Here is a 17,828-nt window from a genome sequence, read left to right as displayed (position 1 = left end):
CAAATGCAGTTGATCGAGGCGATTTTCCAAGAAAAGTGAACGTTTTTAGTTGGGCCGTGTTTTTCTGGCCTATTTTTGAGATGTCAAATGAGCAATTTTGAATTTTTTATACCCCCTAAAAAAAATTTTACCCGAAGCTCAAAATTCAGTAGTGATCAATTTTCGTAAAATTTTGTGTTTTGAAAGTTTTTAATTTGGCCAATTTGGAAATATTCACGCGTAATATAATTTTTGCGTTCTAATTACCAGCGTTAACGGCGGGTTAATGCGTTCCAAAATAAATTGAGGCAAACCATTTTATCTTATTATCAGGACATGCGCCAATCGACTATTTCGTCAACTTTTTAATGAAAACACATTCAAAGTTGCATTAAAATGCAATTGGAACATTCAAGGCTTCTCCAAAACGAAAAGCGTTTTTTTAACTGCTAGAAATACACCGTATCATACATAGAGAACAAAAATTGTTGCAATGCAAATGTAGAGTATAGAATGTAGAGTATAGATGCATATAAAACAATAGTATAAATGCATAAAACTGAACCAAAATGTAACAACAATAAGCACAGTTGGCCGAGTGGCCTAAGCTAACGCCGATTATATAGGTTAACAGTTGACGTAGGTTCGAGTCCCCCACCTGCCCATGTATTAATATACTAAAAACGGGGGTTACATCCTATTTTAACTGTTTTTTTGGTTCTAATTCGGTTCAGCCTTGATTAAGGTTGACCGCCAAAAAGAGCAATTTGTCTCAAGGACATTACCGACCGGTCCTTGTGGCTAGCTTGCGCCGATTTGTACCAAAAACGGACAGATGCTAAAAATGTTGTATGATGTCCTGATCAATAGAAAAATACCGAAATTTATCTATTGCCTGAGTTATTTACCGATAAATATCTCTTATTAATTTACGAATTTGGATGCAATTATTTTCGTTTGGAGATTAGCGAGCATATTTTGGCGCCCCACAAGGGACATCGAGGTCTTTCTTTTCACGACAAAGGACACCGAGGTCTTTCTTTTCTCGACAAGGGACCGTGGGAGACACGTGGGAGACAAGCGTGGGATCAGCGTGGGATCAGCGACAAGCGATACGTGGGAGACAAGCGTGGGATCAGCGTGGGATCAGCGACAAGCGATACGTGGGAGACAAGCGTTTGATCAGCGTGGGATTAGCGACAAGCGATACGTTGGAGACGTCAGACGTCACGTTTCTGAGTGTCAGATCCTGTGTTGCAGATTGCTGAGTGGCAGATCCTGTGTTGCAGATTGCTGAGTGCCAGATCTTGTGTTGCAGATTGCTGAGTGGCAGATCCTGTCTTGCAGATTGCTGAGTGCCAGATCCTGTGTTGCAGAATGCTGAGTGGCAGATCCTTTGTTTCAGATCACTGAGATGCAGATCGATGGTTTGACAACCCTCAACCGGTGCAGCCAATCTCCTAACACTACATAAACTGTAAGACGTTTCCAAAACATTTATAACTTTCCATTCGTGCTATAAATTTATATACGATGTCATTTATGCTAAAAATTTTCCCGCAAGCTAGCCCCCGGTAATTTTTCTCAATACCCAAAAATTTTGGACAGTTCCGTTGAACTGAAATATCTTAGTCGGTACATAGACAAACTGACTTGACATTTTTTTCTCGATACCAAAAATTTTTGGATATATGTGAACGGAATATTAATCAGTGAAATCGGAACATAGACAAGAGGTACTGGACTAGTTTTTTGGGTTGGTTTATGACTCGAACCTGCTGACCAAAATTTTCTGAAAAATTTTGTATAAAAAGTAAAAAATTGCCAAAAAATCCTCAAAACGTCTCCAGAATTCTGCGAAACTGTGCTGTAAGATGACACCAACCTTATGTTAAGTGGTCTGGTAGCGAAATATCAGGCAAATTAAGTTGAGTTTTTTCATCCTCAGGTTTCTTCCGCGTGTGTTGTTGGAACTTAACCAATTTGCCTGATCCCCCACCCACCATTGGTGAAACTGAAAGCCAGTTCGCTTCGAGTAAAACAAAGCCGTTTCAGCCCGTCAGATTATTGACTTCCTTGCGTGACAGTAAAGTTAAGTGGTCAGGTACGGTGATTTTAAGTGAGTTAAGTTGAATTCTTTCATCCTCAGGTTTACTCCGTGTGTGTTGTTGGAGTTCAACCGACCTACTTAATTTTCCAACCCCATTGGTACTTAAGCGTAACGAAGCCGTCGCATAGGTCCCCCAAGTGTATGGTATTCATCCTAGGAGCTAGTTCTTTGGATCACGCGCTCCGAAAACTTCCCGCTCCGTCCCAGAAGCGCGTCAAAGATACTTGCTTTACGAAGCCAGGTTTAAGTTTGAACTTTAACGCTAGGGACTCTCAGAAAACGATACAGTACTACCTTCATCACTACTTGTCGCACCGTAACGACCTTGTAATTTGGCACGACGCCATTAATAACTCGATAAGTAGGCACCGCAGCAACAATAACCGCAAGCTGAGTAGTGAGCAACTTGTCAATTTGTTATTAAGGTATAGGACAAACATTTGTGCGATCGTATACTGTAGACGGAACGGAACCGAGGATATAGAGGAAAGTTTAGGTTCAACAGGTATTCTCGTTCTCAACGTCGTTAAAGACTTTATCTCTAAGCGTAAGGCTAAGGACCAGGTACTAATTGAGAAGTACAAAGAGCTTCACCAGCCTCCTTCCCTTGAGTTAAAGACTCTCCTCCTTCTAAGGCGTTATAGCGCTAATCTTAACATCCTTAAGACACGTAAGAAGCGAAACCGCTTACCCCTCAAAGCTCGGAAAGCTATAAGAAATAGGCTTCAGGTAGAAGCTTTGAGACGTCAAGTTCCCCCGTCTTGTAAGCTAATGTTGATTTACTAATGCAAATTTGATTACGTACCAAAACAGTATCTCATTTTATTGATTGTTTTCTATAAGTGAGCTTCCGTAGAATATTGTCAATTTGTGAAAAACATGGACGAAAAATTTCAAAGTAAGATACGCAAGTTATTCGAAACCCGTCTAAATCTAGAAAATGAGCTGCTTAAAGGTCACTCATTATTACTTGAGTACATTGAGAATAATAGTCGCACTACAAAAATTGATAATGCTGTTTACAAATGTAAAATTGCGTTGGAAAAAGCTGTCGACGTCAATGAGCAATTAATTAGGTTAGCGGGAAAAACGGAAAATCCTGAAAAAATTATTGCTCAGCAAGACCTTTGGCTTCAGAAAGTAACCGAAATGAACGATAAAGTAATGCACGAAGCTCAGAGTTACAAGATGAGCCTTGAACCTTCGTCATTTCCAGCAGCCGGCATTACAGGGAGCAAGGGATCTTTACAACAAACTAGGTCTGAGACATCCTCACACTCGCACAAAACAAGTGATTCAGCAGCACGAGTATCTGAAAACAGGTCTAAGGTCTCTAATAAGTCTAAGGATAGTAGAAAGCTTGACTCACATAAGTCTGATAAATCTGCTTCCACTCGTCATACGTCGACTGTTCGCACTATGTCATCAAGTGAGAAACGGCATGAGTTAGCTTTAGTAAAACGACGCCATGAGGAGCTGGAAAGGCAGTATCAAGTATCTTTAAGACTTAAAGAGCAAGAGAACCGTCTTAAGTTCGAACAAAGTCAGCTGGAACTAGAGCAATTGGCTGAAAATCATAAAAAGCAACTAATTGAAATGGAATTGAAAGCGTTTGAACTTGAGGACAGTTCATCTGAGGTTAGCGAGAAGGTAGCGGAAAGTAACTTAACAGGAGTAAGTCAACCTATTTCAAAGGTAGCAACCGATCGAACTAATGATTGGGTAGACTCTGTTAGTTCACAAGCACCTCCCGACGTTGCTAGTGCGCCAGGTTTGCAGGCCTTCACTCATGTACCCATTTCGTCAGGACCGACGACTTCCGCCCTCCTTGCTCATGCAATTCACACTAGTAATAGTCATAACCATGAGCACACAGCATTGAGTGACCCTGGAATCCATAGTTATGGACATCGGGCTATGCCTCAATTTGGCAGTGCAAGCCGTTTGCCATTGCAAGCTTCTGTTTCATTTCCAGCCTCTGTTCCATTCCCAGTTAACAATATGCATTCTATTGCACACGTGTCACCACCGTCTGCTGTTCCTTTACAGACCATGAGTTCAAACATAACTAATGGTAGTTTTGCCATCGCGCAACCGGAATCATTACCTGTCCCAATGTTACCGGCCCAACCCGGTTCTGGTTTTGTTTCTTTGTCGCCTGCATTTGCTGGTGGTGGCTTCTCATCTTCTGGAGTAAACCCAACGCCGGTTTTCTTTTCGGCACCTAATTGCCATGCAGCGCCAGTCCAGACGCAACATAAACTTCCCTTTGTTCCGCATACTGTGTCACCTAATATCAACGATTACTACACAAGTGATGCAAACTTATGGCGATTGGCAGCTACAACTCCAATCGTCACGCCTGCTCAGTGTTGTAATGCTGGAAACATTTTTTCTAATGTGACAACTATTGTCCCATCGTGTAACACCGCCGCTCCGTATACTAGTGGTGGGACTGTGTATTTTAATACTCCCCCAGTTCATCCACAACATGTTCCGCATTTTGTCAATCAAACTAATACTGGTTATCAGCCAGTCAACGAAGACTACGCACCGTCTCCCGCTTATCCGAACCAAGGTTGTTCATCGGATCGACCGCTCTCCGCTCGTGAATTGGCGGAATTATTGATGCATAGCCGCAAAGATCATCTTCCTGAATGGAAGTTAGCCCAGTTTGACGGCAACCCGTTAAACTGGCACGAATGGTTTGGTCAGTTTAAGTCCACCGTTGATTCCGCTGTTCTCACCGATGATACGAAATTGACATACTTAAAAACGCTCGTCACAGGCAAAGCAAAAACCGCAATTGCGGAGTTTAGTTATAGTGGCGTTATGTACAAGGATGCACTGGCCACCTTGCAACGGAAGTTTGGGCAACCACATGCCATTGTTGGTGCGCATCTTGATAAGCTGAATACTTTTCCTCCACTTAAGATGCACAATTCGGAAAATGTCATTAGTTTCTCCTCTGCCATATCTGGCCTCGTAGCAGTTTTCAAATCATTGTCTTTCAACGATGATCTAAAGAGTGTTAACCTGTTAAACCAAGCTGTTAGTAAACTTCCGCCTAACCTCAAGGAGGCTTGGTCAATGCATACTGTTAGACATAATTGGCAGCGACCAACACTCTTAGACTTTAACAACTGGTTGAAAGAAAAGGCCGAGGGGCATGAAAGATTACGTTTACTCAGCTCTAAGGCAAAAAACGAAGAACCAGTTAAGCCAAAAACAACCAAAGTTTTTGCAGCCAATAGCCAGGTAACTAGTAAGGCTCAGGATAAGTCTAAGTTTCCGCCGTGCGTTTTGTGTAAGGGTAGTCATGCATTGTGGAATTGTGCTGTTTTTAAGGAAAAGAATGCTACTCAGCGAGCAAAATACGTAGCTGAACAGAAACTTTGCTTCGCTTGTCTCAATGGCAATCATAGTTTCCGGCAATGTTATAGAGCAAAAAAGTGCCCGAAGCCAGAGTGTGATAGCACACATAATGTCTTGCTCCATGGAGCCGAAAGAATATTTCCTCGGAAGGAAAATTCGAAGGTCTCGAATAAGGCTGGAACAAACAAATCCAAGGAGAATACAAACACTTCCACCCATGCCGCTGTTAGTGATGTACATGACATTGAATCTTCTAAAGGGTTGTTGCCAATTGCAACACTTGGTGTATCCTCGGATGTAACCAGTCTCCTGACGTTGGTTCTTTGTGATAGTGCATCGACTCACTCCTGGGTGTCTTCGTCACTCGTAAACCGTCTCGGCTTAGTAGGGGAGCCCGTTAACTTGTCAATTAGTGGTTTCAATTCGACCACCGTTGTTGAGACTCAGAGGGTCAAGTTTACAGTTTCCTCCGAGCCGAACAATAGTGATTTCGTATTTTCTCTCTGTGCATATGTTAAAGACAACATTCGGATTGGTTCCGAATTAATCAATATTGCTGATTTGCAGAATAAATATCCACAATTAGCACCTATTAAGCCCATTCAATATACTTATGAGGACGTTGAAGTTATTAGTTGAAGTTATTATCGGACAAGACTACTACCATGCCGTTAGACCCATTGAGTTCATCTTGGGAGATGATAAAAACTCACCGTGTTCCGTTCGCCTACCGATAGGTTGGGTCTTAAGTGGTCCGTTGCCGCCGTCCGGTAATTCTACTTCTTCGTGTTTCAAGTGTGTTGTTGAAGATTCTTCTCTGACCGACCAGATAAAATCCTGGTACGAGTTGGAATCGTATGGTGCTTTCAAACAAGTCGATTCCCGTTCCGCCGCGGATAAACATGCTTTATCCATCCTCAATTCTGAAACCGTTCACAATGGCGAAAGATACATTGTGCCTATGCTTTGGATTGATAGTAATGCCAGTCTACCAAACAATTATTACTCGTCACTCGCCCAATTTAAATCATTGGAGAGAAGGTTAAGTAAAGACCCTGAGCTGCGCGAAAGATACGCGGAAACCATTAGAGAGGACATTAGGAAAGGCTATGTCGTTACCGTCGAACCGCATGATCCACGTAAGCGTTCCGATCGCGAGTGGTATCTTCCACACCATCCCGTCGTAAATCCGAATAAGCCGGGTAAGGTGCGCCGAGTCCTTAATGGGGCTTCTAAGTTTCACGGCACATCCTTAAATAAGTCCTTATTGGTGGGTCCTGACCTACTCCAAAATTTAATTTTTGTGCTTTTGCGATTCCGTCAACATAAGTACGCCGTCTCCGCGGATATAGAGGGTATGTTCCTCCAGGTAGGAGTCCTTGCCCGCGATCAAATTTCGCTCCGTTTTTTGTGGCGGGAGGATACCACTTCCGATGTGGTAGTTCATCAGTACACTCGCCATATATTCGGCGCACGAGATTCGCCTACGTGCGCCAATTTCGCGTTGCGAAAAACAGCAACTGATAATATGTCCACATACCCTGAGGCCGCCTCAGTCGTAAATGAAAAATTTTACATGGACGATTACTTGGATTCATTCGAGATCGTTACCCAAGCAATTAAAACTAGTCGCGATTTGGTTTCCTTACTAAAATTGGGAGGATTTAATTTGACTAAATTTGTCAGTAATGCTGATGAAATCACTTCAGCAATGAACCCCGAGGAATCCGAAACCTCATCTTCACCCATCAAGGAAATATGTAACGGTGCCGAACAACCATCACACGTCTTAGGTCTTAAGTGGGACCATGTGAAAGACACATTGGTTGTTAGCAGAGGCGTGGATCGTCCTCTCGATAAAGCAATAACTCAACGAACCGTCTTGAGTTTCGTCTCTTCTGTGTTTGACCCTGTTGGGCTAGTAGCTCCATACACAGTTAGGGCCCGCCTTTTACTGAAAGATATTTGGAAAATCAGTGGTCAAAGTTGGGACGACGAATTGCCAGAAGACATAAGAGATAAGTTTCTCGAGTGGCACTCCGGTCTCCCTCTCTTAGTGCAATTGACTATTCCCCGTTGTTACTTCACAGAGCCTGTTGATCAAATTGAGCTCCACATGTTCGGTGATAGCTCGCAGGACGTTTTCTGTGCTGTTGGATTTTTGCGTGCGCGACTCGCGAGCTCGCATAAAACTCAAATATCCTTCATCTTTGGTAAAGCTCGCGTTGCGCCCATGAAAGCGCTATCTATACCGAAGCTAGAGCTTCAAGCTGCTCTGCTCGCCACACGACTAAAAGATGATATACTGACCGCACTTACCGTCTCTATTAATCATGTCTTTATGTGGACAGATAGTACAACAGTTTTGCAGTGGCTAAACTCCACTGAAAAATTACCTGTATTCGTCGCTAATCGTGTCGGCGAAATCCTCGAGTCGACCACTATTGATGAGTGGCACCATGTTCTGAGCGGCGATAATCCAGCTGATACCGGTACGCGGGGGATTTCTTCGGAAGCCCTCAAGAATAGCAGCTGGGTTATTGGTCCGAGCATTCTCAGGACTACTGATTGGCCGTTTATACCCGACGAACGTGTAATCAATAAAATTCGTTTGAAGGGTCCTTCTTGTGATGTTGATAATTGCTTGGAGACATCATCTTCCTTCGTCACCGATGTCACATCAATCAAACATCCCGAACACGGGTTCAATTGGGAAAGGTTCAGTTCCTTTACAAGATATAAGCGAGTAGTCGCTTTTATGTTGAGGGTGTTGCCTTCACATAAGCATTTTCGTGGTAAAGACCTACGAATCACCGACCCTACTGAACTTGATATTGCAGAAAGCAAACTGATTCATCTTGCTCAGATGGAATCCTTTCCAGTTGAGTTAAAAGCACTCACCGCTGGCAAACCTATTAAGAATAGTAGTAAAATTGCCACATACTCGCCATTTATCGGTCCCGCTGGTATCATTCGTTCCACCGGACGGATTGTGCGCTTAGTGAATACCGAGTTTGATACTAAGCACCCAATAATACTCGACGCCCGACATACCTTAGTTCGTTTGGTGGCCCGCAGCCTCCACCATAAGCATTTTCATCAAGGATTGGATTACATGCGCTCCGTTTTAAATATGAAATATGCAATACTTGGGTTGCGTCGACTACTGCGGTCTATCGAAAATCAATGTGTAACATGCCGTAAACGCAAAGCAAGCACCATCCAGCCAATTATGTCTGATTTACCGGTCGAACGTCTCGGATACAAGCAACCACCCTTCAATCATACGGGTGTGGATTACTTTGGACCGCTTTACGTTCCGGTTCGCAGAAGCACGGAAAAAAGATGGGGATTTCTTTTTACTTGCCTCACCACCAGGGCTGTACACCTTGAGATTGTACCGTCTCTGGACACCAGTTCGTGTGTCATGGGCATTGAACGGTTCGTTGCGCGCCGTGGTACGCCAAGCACAATCTGGTCGGATAATGGCACGAACTTCGTTGGTGCGGAAAAGGAATTACTTGCCTGCATCAAGAGCTGGAATGGCATGGCTCCGACCATTTTTGCACACAAAGGTGTTACTTGGAAATTTAACCCGCCAGGCGCACCCCATCATGGCGGCTCCTGGGAACGCCTCGTCCGAAGCGTGAAGCGCGTGCTGTACGATATCCTAGGCAGTAGGCGAGTCACTGAAGAGGTGTTAGGAACAACACTCTGCTTAGTTGAACAGGCTTTGAATTCGAGGCCAATCACTTCCGTTAGTACCGATTCACGTGAGTTAGAAGCGTTAACCCCAAACCATTTTTTGCTTGGACAACATGCCACAAGCTTTCCTTCGCTTTTACGCGGGGAGCACTTCGATCACAAGAAAAGGTACGTGCGAGCGCAGTCATATGCTAACGCGATTTGGTCTCGTTGGCTTCGAGAATATGTTCCCTCGCTGAATAAGCGTGTCAAGTGGCACACTCATTCTGACTTCACTCTTAAAACAGGCGATCTCGTGTGGGTGATTGAGCCTGATAGTCCGCGTGGGTACTACCCTCTCGCCCGAATCGTCAAGCTAAACTACGGACAGGACGGTTGCGCCCGATCCGCCCTTGTCAGGACCGCAACCCGTGAAGTCACGCGGCCGACCGTTAAGCTCGCTCCGGTTCTTCCTTCTTCAGGGGGGGAGGATGTTGCAATGCAAATGTAGAGTATAGAATGTAGAGTATAGATGCATATAAAACAATAGTATAAATGCATAAAACTGAACCAAAATGTACCAACAATAAGCACAGTTGGCCGAGTGGCCTAAGCTAACGCCGATTATATAGGTTAACAGTTGACGTAGGTTCGAGTCCCCCACCTGCCCATGTATTAATATACTAAAAACGGGGGTTACATCCTATTTTAACTGTTTTTTGGTTCTAATTCGGTTCAGCCTTGATTAAGGTTGACCGCCAAAAAGAGCAATTTGTCTCAAGGACATTACCGACCGGTCCTTGTGGCTAGCTTGCGCCGATTTGTACCAAAAACGCTCAGATGCTGTATGATGTCCTGATCAATAGAAAAATACCGAAATTTATCTATTGCCTGAGTTATTTACCGATAAATATCTCTTATTAATTTACGAATTTGGATGCAATTATTTTCGTTTGGAGATTAGCGAGCATATGCCCCCTGGTACTGAGTATGATTTAGTTAATTCAAACACTAGGTTCCATGAAACGGAATTAGCTTCCTTGGAGCTCATTAATTTTTGAAAAATAATGAAGCAGCAAATTTGACATCCTTTAGCGTCAATAATCATTTCCAAATAGAATATAGAAAGCTATTTTGACAGATAATCAAAACCAATTGACGTATATTGAGATAGATCAGCCACTATCTGTCAGATGATGCAAGAAAATATCTGTCAGATTATGGATATTAGTCCAATAAGTAGTTGGATAGGATACTCTTAACGTATTTTGAGCTAATATTGTGCAACGCGATTAAGACATACACATATTGATGTGAACATGTAAATAGTAGCAAAAAAGTGGAACAGACAGAAATAATTAAAAAGAGCAATCTTTTGAGCATTTTTTGCAAACAAATTTGAAGTTTTGGTGACCTTGAGTCATATTTTCTGTCTAAAAAGTTAGTTTTTCAAGCAAAAGTTTTCTGAATTAGATTATTTGCGCTTTTTAATTAATCCTGTCTGTTCCAACTTTTTTCAACTCTCTATAGTAAAAAATTAAATTTTCAAGGCCAGGGATCCGTCTTTTGAGTTCAAATATAATTTATACAAAATCATTCGGGTCAATTCAGAAAATCAAAAATATGATTCGAACTTATAGGTTTATTCAACAAGCAATAAAGATTGTATTTACTTGCCAATCTTTGCTTACCTTCGACTCATAAGCCTGTACCAAACTAAGTACAATACTGCTCGAATCAGGGCGACGTTTTGAATGCTTCGACCGCCTTTGAAACTATTTGAAGTTGTATTCGATTTCAATAAAATGATGAAACTTTCATTTTAAGAAAAAAATATCATTTTAGAAAAACGTTCCTCTTTTTTGAAACTCAACTGCCACACGCTATTTAAAATTCAAAGTGATTTATTTAGCATACAGTTATTTACGAATTCGAACAGCCGGCATGGGAACGAACTATTTTTGGACTGTGGGAATGAATAATTTTCTAGTAATAAGAATAGTTAGACGTTCCTGTTCACACAAAAGTTCCGCTCAAAATCAGAAAGTAAAAAATATCAGACAAGACTGCTCGTATCAGGGCGAAACCCTGAATGTTCCGACTGCCTTTTAAAGTTTATGAAGTAGTAATAAAATAAATATCATTAACAAATTAAATGTAAAAAAAAAATTATACATAAAAATCATCCCCCCACGCGCCATATAAACTACAAAAAAATAGATTTAGCTCCTTGTAACAAATCAATTAAGGCAAATAAGCTTCTTTCAACCAATTTGGAACGATTTCCAAGACGGATTAAATCTCAGCTTACGCGTTAATAGCGCGAAATATATCGCGCGTTAATTGTCCCAAATTAGCCAAAATGGTAATCTTTAAACCCTCATAACTTTACTAAAAATGATCACAGGTGAAATATAGTTTCAAATTTAAGCTCAAGACAACAATACCTTTTGAATGATATAAAAAAAATTCCGTCAAAAATTGCGTGAAAATTCAATAGTCAATCAGTAAATTGCTTCGCATTTGGTCAATGATAGTTTTAATGACCTGGTCTTATTTGATTAAGTTAATTAAATTTGAGTTTTTTGAGATTTTTAGTTTATCAATTCTGACTGGCAGACATTTGTTTTTCATCATTTGGACTCTAGATTACAACGGGCGCCACCTTCCAGCATACCTGTTCAATTTGGAGCAATTTTTGGGCCGGATTATGCGTTGATAGTATGAAGTATTTCGCGCCCTTTTTAAACCAAATTAACCATTTAAGACCATATTAAATATTTCCACACCCTCGAAACTTGGCTACAAAAATTTATTTTTGGTAAGCTCGTCAAAAAAGAATTCTACGTTTTTTTTTTCGAGATACTTTTCATACTAATAAACAGAAAAAACAAATAAAACCAGACTTTTTGTATCAGAGATTAACAATGCAAAAAAGCTATTTCAAACCTCTTATCTCTCATCTTCCATTGTTTTGGAAATTCTAATGAGTTTCTAAAAATAGCAATTTTCAGTTTAGACAACTTTTCTGACAATTTTTCTGCTTAGACTTGAGGCTAGAAGTATAGAAGCAAATAGCACAGAAGTTGCCGAAAAGGTAGCCAAAAAAAATATGATATTATGATATTGTTGTAAGAAGAGGTACTAAGAGATCCTCTAGCATGTTTGATGGCTTCGGCTAAGTACAAGTTTCTTCCTATAAAAAAAAAACAAAAAAATTTTGAACACATTTTTTCAAGAAAATTATTTTCTTTAATTTTTCATTTCGATTTTTTTTGTAGCTTTTTGAATTATTTTTAGTTTAGGTGAAGAGCTAAATAAAGCTTCAGAAGCGCATTTGTTGTCACTTTTGCTGGCTAACTAACAATTTATTGTTGCAGACGCTCGCTGTGCTTACTCTAAATTGGATTTGAAAAAATGTTAAACAAAAAGTCCATACTGAGAAAATTTTTGATTATCGACCGAGTCATGATTGTGGATTGCTAAATAATAATCACTTGAGATCATCTATTGTTTATTTGCAATGCCTGATTTAGCATAATAAAACCATAGTTCACGAAGAAAAATAAAATAAAGCGGAACCCGTACTGAACTTTTTGTGCCATTTCACGGCTGATCATCCATTTAGCAGGGGAGAGAATATTCTCAGGACTGTTCCCCCATTATGCAGGGCTGTTCACAAGTGAGCATGCGTATTTTTCTACAGACATGGTCGTACCTGGATCTTACATGATCAGACCTGAGTGAAACATGTTCATGCCTGCCGCAGACATGATAACGCCTGACTGAAAACTTGACAAATTCATATTTATTTATACATTACTTCGCGCATCTTGACTAATTGGTCTTTGTTGTTAAAATTTCACTTTTTCAGATTTTGTTCGAAATGAGTTTATCCAAATTTACCTCTTCGAGCCAACCATCTTCAAATGAAGGAAATTATGTCGTATCTACATCCCAAAAAAGAGGACGTCAGGTTAGTTTCAGGGGGTCAACGGGAGGGATAGTCGAAAAAACTAAACATCCCCGGTTTGAACTATAATTAAAGCAATTCGTCACAAAATTTTTTGGCCAAAAATCCTTCAATTTTCGCGAACCAGTAGCCGCAATAATTGCGAATAAATTAAAAAGATTTGATTGGTTGATACTATTAATCTCATTGAATAAATTACAAAAAATGTGCGAACAATACAATTAATTTTGAATACTGTTCCTTTTTTCGTAGCAAAAGTAACGGAATATTTGTGCTCGGTGTGGGGTTTTTTTTCTTCAGACAAATTTCGACATTTTAACTAGCCAATTTTGACAAAATTTTTTCAGATCATTCGAAAGCTTTTACGTTTCATATTGACAGGAAACAGATAAAACTATCCACAATCCCCGCTAGCAAGGACTCCCTGCTTGCAATTACAGAAAGAGGCATCTACCCACTACAATAAGATTTCAACAAAAAACTTCATCGATCAAGTTGCGCTTCAAAAAATCTGCATAGTTAAGAGATGGAGTTTTTTTGAAGTTATTTTTTCAAATTATATTTGGGATACTATACTAGCGGATCTAGAATTTTCTCGAGGGGGCGGATTTTCAATAAAAAATTCATCGATGTCTGAAAAACTGTAGAAAATATCTGACGGCTGTAGAGCCAAAAAGATCTGACGACTGTGTGACATCCAGCAGACGAGCGATGTCAACCCGATCATCCAGGGGCACGCCCATTCCAGAAGACGCCTGTACCAAAACTGATATCTTGTTCAACATACACAGAAACTGCTCCGATATGTCAGAAAATATCTGAAAAAAAAACCAAAATATTGATGTAAAGTGTCATATTATTAAGCTGAGTTTATGATGCTGTTGGAATTTAAGCATTTCTTTACTTATCTTATAATACTGAAGATACCGATTTGAAACCATTTTTTTTTCTATGTTTGATTCTGTTTTTTAAAAAAAAGAGTGTAGCAAAAACTACCAGTTCAGGCGTTTATGCAGGTGTGAGCATATTCGGTTCAGGCATGATCATGTATCCTGCAGATGTGAGCATGTTTAGTTCAGGTATGATCATGTATCCTGCAGGTGTGAGCATATTCAGTTCAGGCATGATCATGTATCCTGCAGGTGTGAGCATATTCGGTTCAGGCATGATCATGTATCCTGCAGATGTGAGCATGTTTAGTTCAGGTATGATAATGTATCCTGCAGGTGTGAGCATGTTTAGTTCAGGTATGATCATGTATCCTGCAGGTGTGAGCATGTTTAGTTCAGGTATGATCATGTATCCTGCAGGTGTGAGCATGTTCAGTTCAGGCATGATCATGCATGCTGCAGGTGTGAGCATATCTTCAGTTAGCACGCCTGATGCAGGTCTGATGCAGGTATGTGCATGCCGAATATAGACATGCTGCACATCTGTTACAGACATGAATTTTGCATGATTTTACAATGATCAGATATGATTATGGCCAAAAAGTTCGGTACGGGAATACAGATAAAAGATAACCAAAAACAAGTCAGGGCAGGCGTGGTTGACGTCCATATAACAAAAATGCCTATCACACAATTTCGTTATTGGAGTCTTTAGAAAATTGCTTTTCATGCTATTTTTATAGAAGGTGTGAAGAAAATTGTAAGACAAGCATTTTTTTCAAATGAAAATTTTTTTCGAAAAATATCTTAAATTGACAGAAAATTTTTGGCTAGTGTTTCATATCAAACACAAAATTTTGAAACAAAATGTTTTAGTATTTTCATTTATGGAAAAAATGCTTATCATACAATTTCATAGAATGGAAACAATTGTTAGGATAAATTCCATAGTACAAAAAATTGCTTTTGGTACTTACACAAAATTTTTGTGATAAAAAGTATGGCAAAAAGCTTGTTATTAAATTTCAAAAAGTTGCAAAAAATGCTTTTTTATAGAATTTCATAGCATGGCAAAATGATTATCATGTGTTTTCATACTAATTTTTTTGGTCTATGAAATATTATGATAAGCATTGTTTTTTCATAGTACGAAATTGTATGATAAGCATTTTTTATCAACCCGGGAGTCTTTTTACACAAAAGTCAACTTTAATGTTGTAAACGTCCACTAGTGTAATTTGTCAGTGGAATCCAACATAGCAGAAAAGGAAAAGCTTTGAGTCGGATTAAGACGATAGCCTGAAACGATTTCAATTTGTTTCCAAATTGTCCAATTTAAAATATCTAGAAAACGCAGATTTTTAATTGATACAAAACCAAGATGATTATTCTTTGTCGTAATCAGTGTCTGCCATTTTGTATTCAACTCATATAAAAAAGAAGCTAATTTTTCATAGTATTTCAAGTTTTTCGAAGACTGTGGAGATCTCAAATTTGTGGATTTCGTAACTTTGTTGAGTTTACTTTCTGAAAAAATCTCTTCATGGGGTTTTCAGGTAATCCCTCAAACTGGCGTCCCCTCCCCTGTCCAACGTGGTCTTCCTTAGTCCAAAACTGTCCACTGGGAGGTGGCTGGCCGCATGTTTCCTCTTCTGGTCCAGTCGTCTCTTCCAGCTGGCAGCCAGTTTGATGGCTTCATGCCCATCGGAGTTTTCGACCCCATCTTCTGGTTTTGGTTTCAGACCCTGAAGATGAAAAAATTAAATAAAATAAATATATTTTTAAAAGTGCTTAACTATTTTTGATGATCTAGAGAAAATTTCAATCACTCCATGCAACGATTGGCTAAATGTGAAAAATTGATACATTTCGAAGAGACAAAAATATATTCCAGAAATTTCCAATTAAATAAATTGAGCGATAAAATTAAACAGTAAATGCAGTTCTTTGATCGATCTTTAATTTCATTATGAAGTTAACTATCACCCAAACGTGAAGACTTTTTCAGCAGAAACCATCTATATCCAAAGGGTTGCAAACATGAAGCTCATGCAAACTTACTTGAATGAAGAACTCATCCTTCAAAAAGGAAACGTGTTTTCATAAATGTTAATTGGTTTGATTCGATTCCAGCTCAGGTTTTTTCTGTTTTTTTTTCGCAATTCAATTCATTAAAATCCAGTCTGTATTTTTTTTGGTTCAATTCGCTACAACGCAATCCATTTATAATGGCTTCATATCATTTCTGTTCCTGCTTTCATCAACTTTCTTACGATGAAAAACTGCAACTGTCTTGGTTGCATGTTTGTAAAATCCACCCGTGTCTGATCAATAATAATAGTAGAAAATTTTAATATTATCATCAGTGATAATTTAAGAATGACTTATTGATAGAAAAAATTGATTTTTCCATTAAAAACAGAAAAAAAAAATTAACAGGCTTCTGAGCAAATAGAACAGACTGTTTCTAACATAGTTTTCAGACACTACAGATTAATTTTTTTCAAGCTAGTGTAGGTTTTTCTGCGTGGAGTGATAAAAAATTTTTTAAAAAAATAGAAATTAAAAATAAATTCAATTTTTTTGCAGAACATTTTTCAATGGTTCCTGCAGAGAATGGTTCCTTTTTTTCCAGAAAATGCAGAATGGTTTCTAAAATGGAGCTAGAAAACTCCAAAAACTAATTTTATTTAGTTAAGACTTTCCAGCCAGTTTTTCGCAATACTGAAAATTTTTAAAAAAAGTTTGTTATTCAAATTACGACTAAAAGAGCTTCAATTAAGTATTTCACTCGACCCATTTTGATAATTATTCGTGGTACCTCATTTTGCGTGGAATGTAAAAAGAAAAATACGAAAAAAAATTAAAACACAATCAAATACAAAGCTCCTCCACATTTTTTCAGTCGGAACAACAAAATCTGACTCAAATGCATCATCATTTTTTAATTTGTCTTTAAGCAGCATCACTGACTTTTTGAATCAACTCAAAAAAACAGTTTTCAATATACCCAAAAAATAATGAAATCGGAATTCAGGTTGAAGAAGTAAGCAATTTGCTTATCTAAACAAGAATTACAAAAAAATAGGGTAAGCCGACAGCTGTACAAGAGGCTTAGAAAGTTCCGACCACAAACATATAAAAAGGTTTTTTTTAATAGTATAGTTTTTACTGGTAGTTTGATGCGTTTTTATGGTTTAATGGTGGTTGAAAACGTATAAAGCTAGCGACTGAGGCAGGGGCGGATTTAGGGGGGTGGAGCAAAGGGGCGGACGCCCTTCTTTTTCTCAGGGTTTCGACCAGCTGCCGACCCAAAGCGTCACCCCTTCGTACTATTGTGAGAAATCACTTTTTGGCTGATGGACCCTAAAATTGTTCGTCGCCAATATACACTAATTTTGAGGGGAGAAGGGGCACCAAAAAAACGCGACTTTTTCCTCAAAGTGTTCAACAAAAGTGCTCAAAAACGCCTTTTTGGCTTTTTTTCAATTTTTTTTGCGGCGCACAAAACTTTGCCAAAACAGGGTCTTTTTAGTGCTTTTGAAGTGCTCAGAAAGTCAATTTGGTCGACCCAAAAAAAAGTCAACAAATTTTTTTTTTGAAAATTCGCCCCCTTCGACAAAATCCTGGATCCCCCTCTAGACTGAGGCGTAATCGAAAAGAGAAGTTCCCACAAAACGTCACAAAAACTAACAAAAATTGAAAACTTTTGATATTTTTTTCGCAGGGCAATTTTTAAAGTTTCTCTACTTCTTACACGAAAAATTTTCTTGTGTAAGTCGTACAAGCTTTTTCTGCTCGTTTGAAACGAGACTAA

At 39.3% G+C, this 17,828-nt stretch overlaps 1 protein-coding gene across 1 annotated transcript in view; it reads right to left on the bottom strand.

Moving 5' to 3' along the window:
- Positions 1-15,396: 15,396 nt before the first annotated feature.
- LOC134844430 (uncharacterized) overlaps positions 15,397-17,828 on the bottom strand; it is a 37,624-nt gene continuing 35,192 nt past the window's right edge. The window contains exons 24-25 of the mRNA XM_063861147.1: positions 16,073-16,090; positions 15,397-15,756 (exon numbers count right to left, since the gene is read on the bottom strand). Of these exons, the coding sequence (XP_063717217.1) occupies positions 15,553-15,756; positions 16,073-16,090 (222 nt within the window). The 3' untranslated portion in view covers positions 15,397-15,552. The remainder of the gene's footprint in view (positions 15,757-16,072; positions 16,091-17,828) is intronic.

The sequence above is a fragment of the Symsagittifera roscoffensis genome, chromosome 1 (genome assembly GCF_963678635.1).
Source record: "Symsagittifera roscoffensis chromosome 1, txSymRosc1.1, whole genome shotgun sequence".
Taxonomy (NCBI): Eukaryota; Metazoa; Xenacoelomorpha; order Acoela; family Convolutidae; genus Symsagittifera; species Symsagittifera roscoffensis.
The sequence above is the reverse complement of the archived record's forward strand: the minus strand, read 5'-3'. Positions and strand labels throughout refer to the sequence as shown.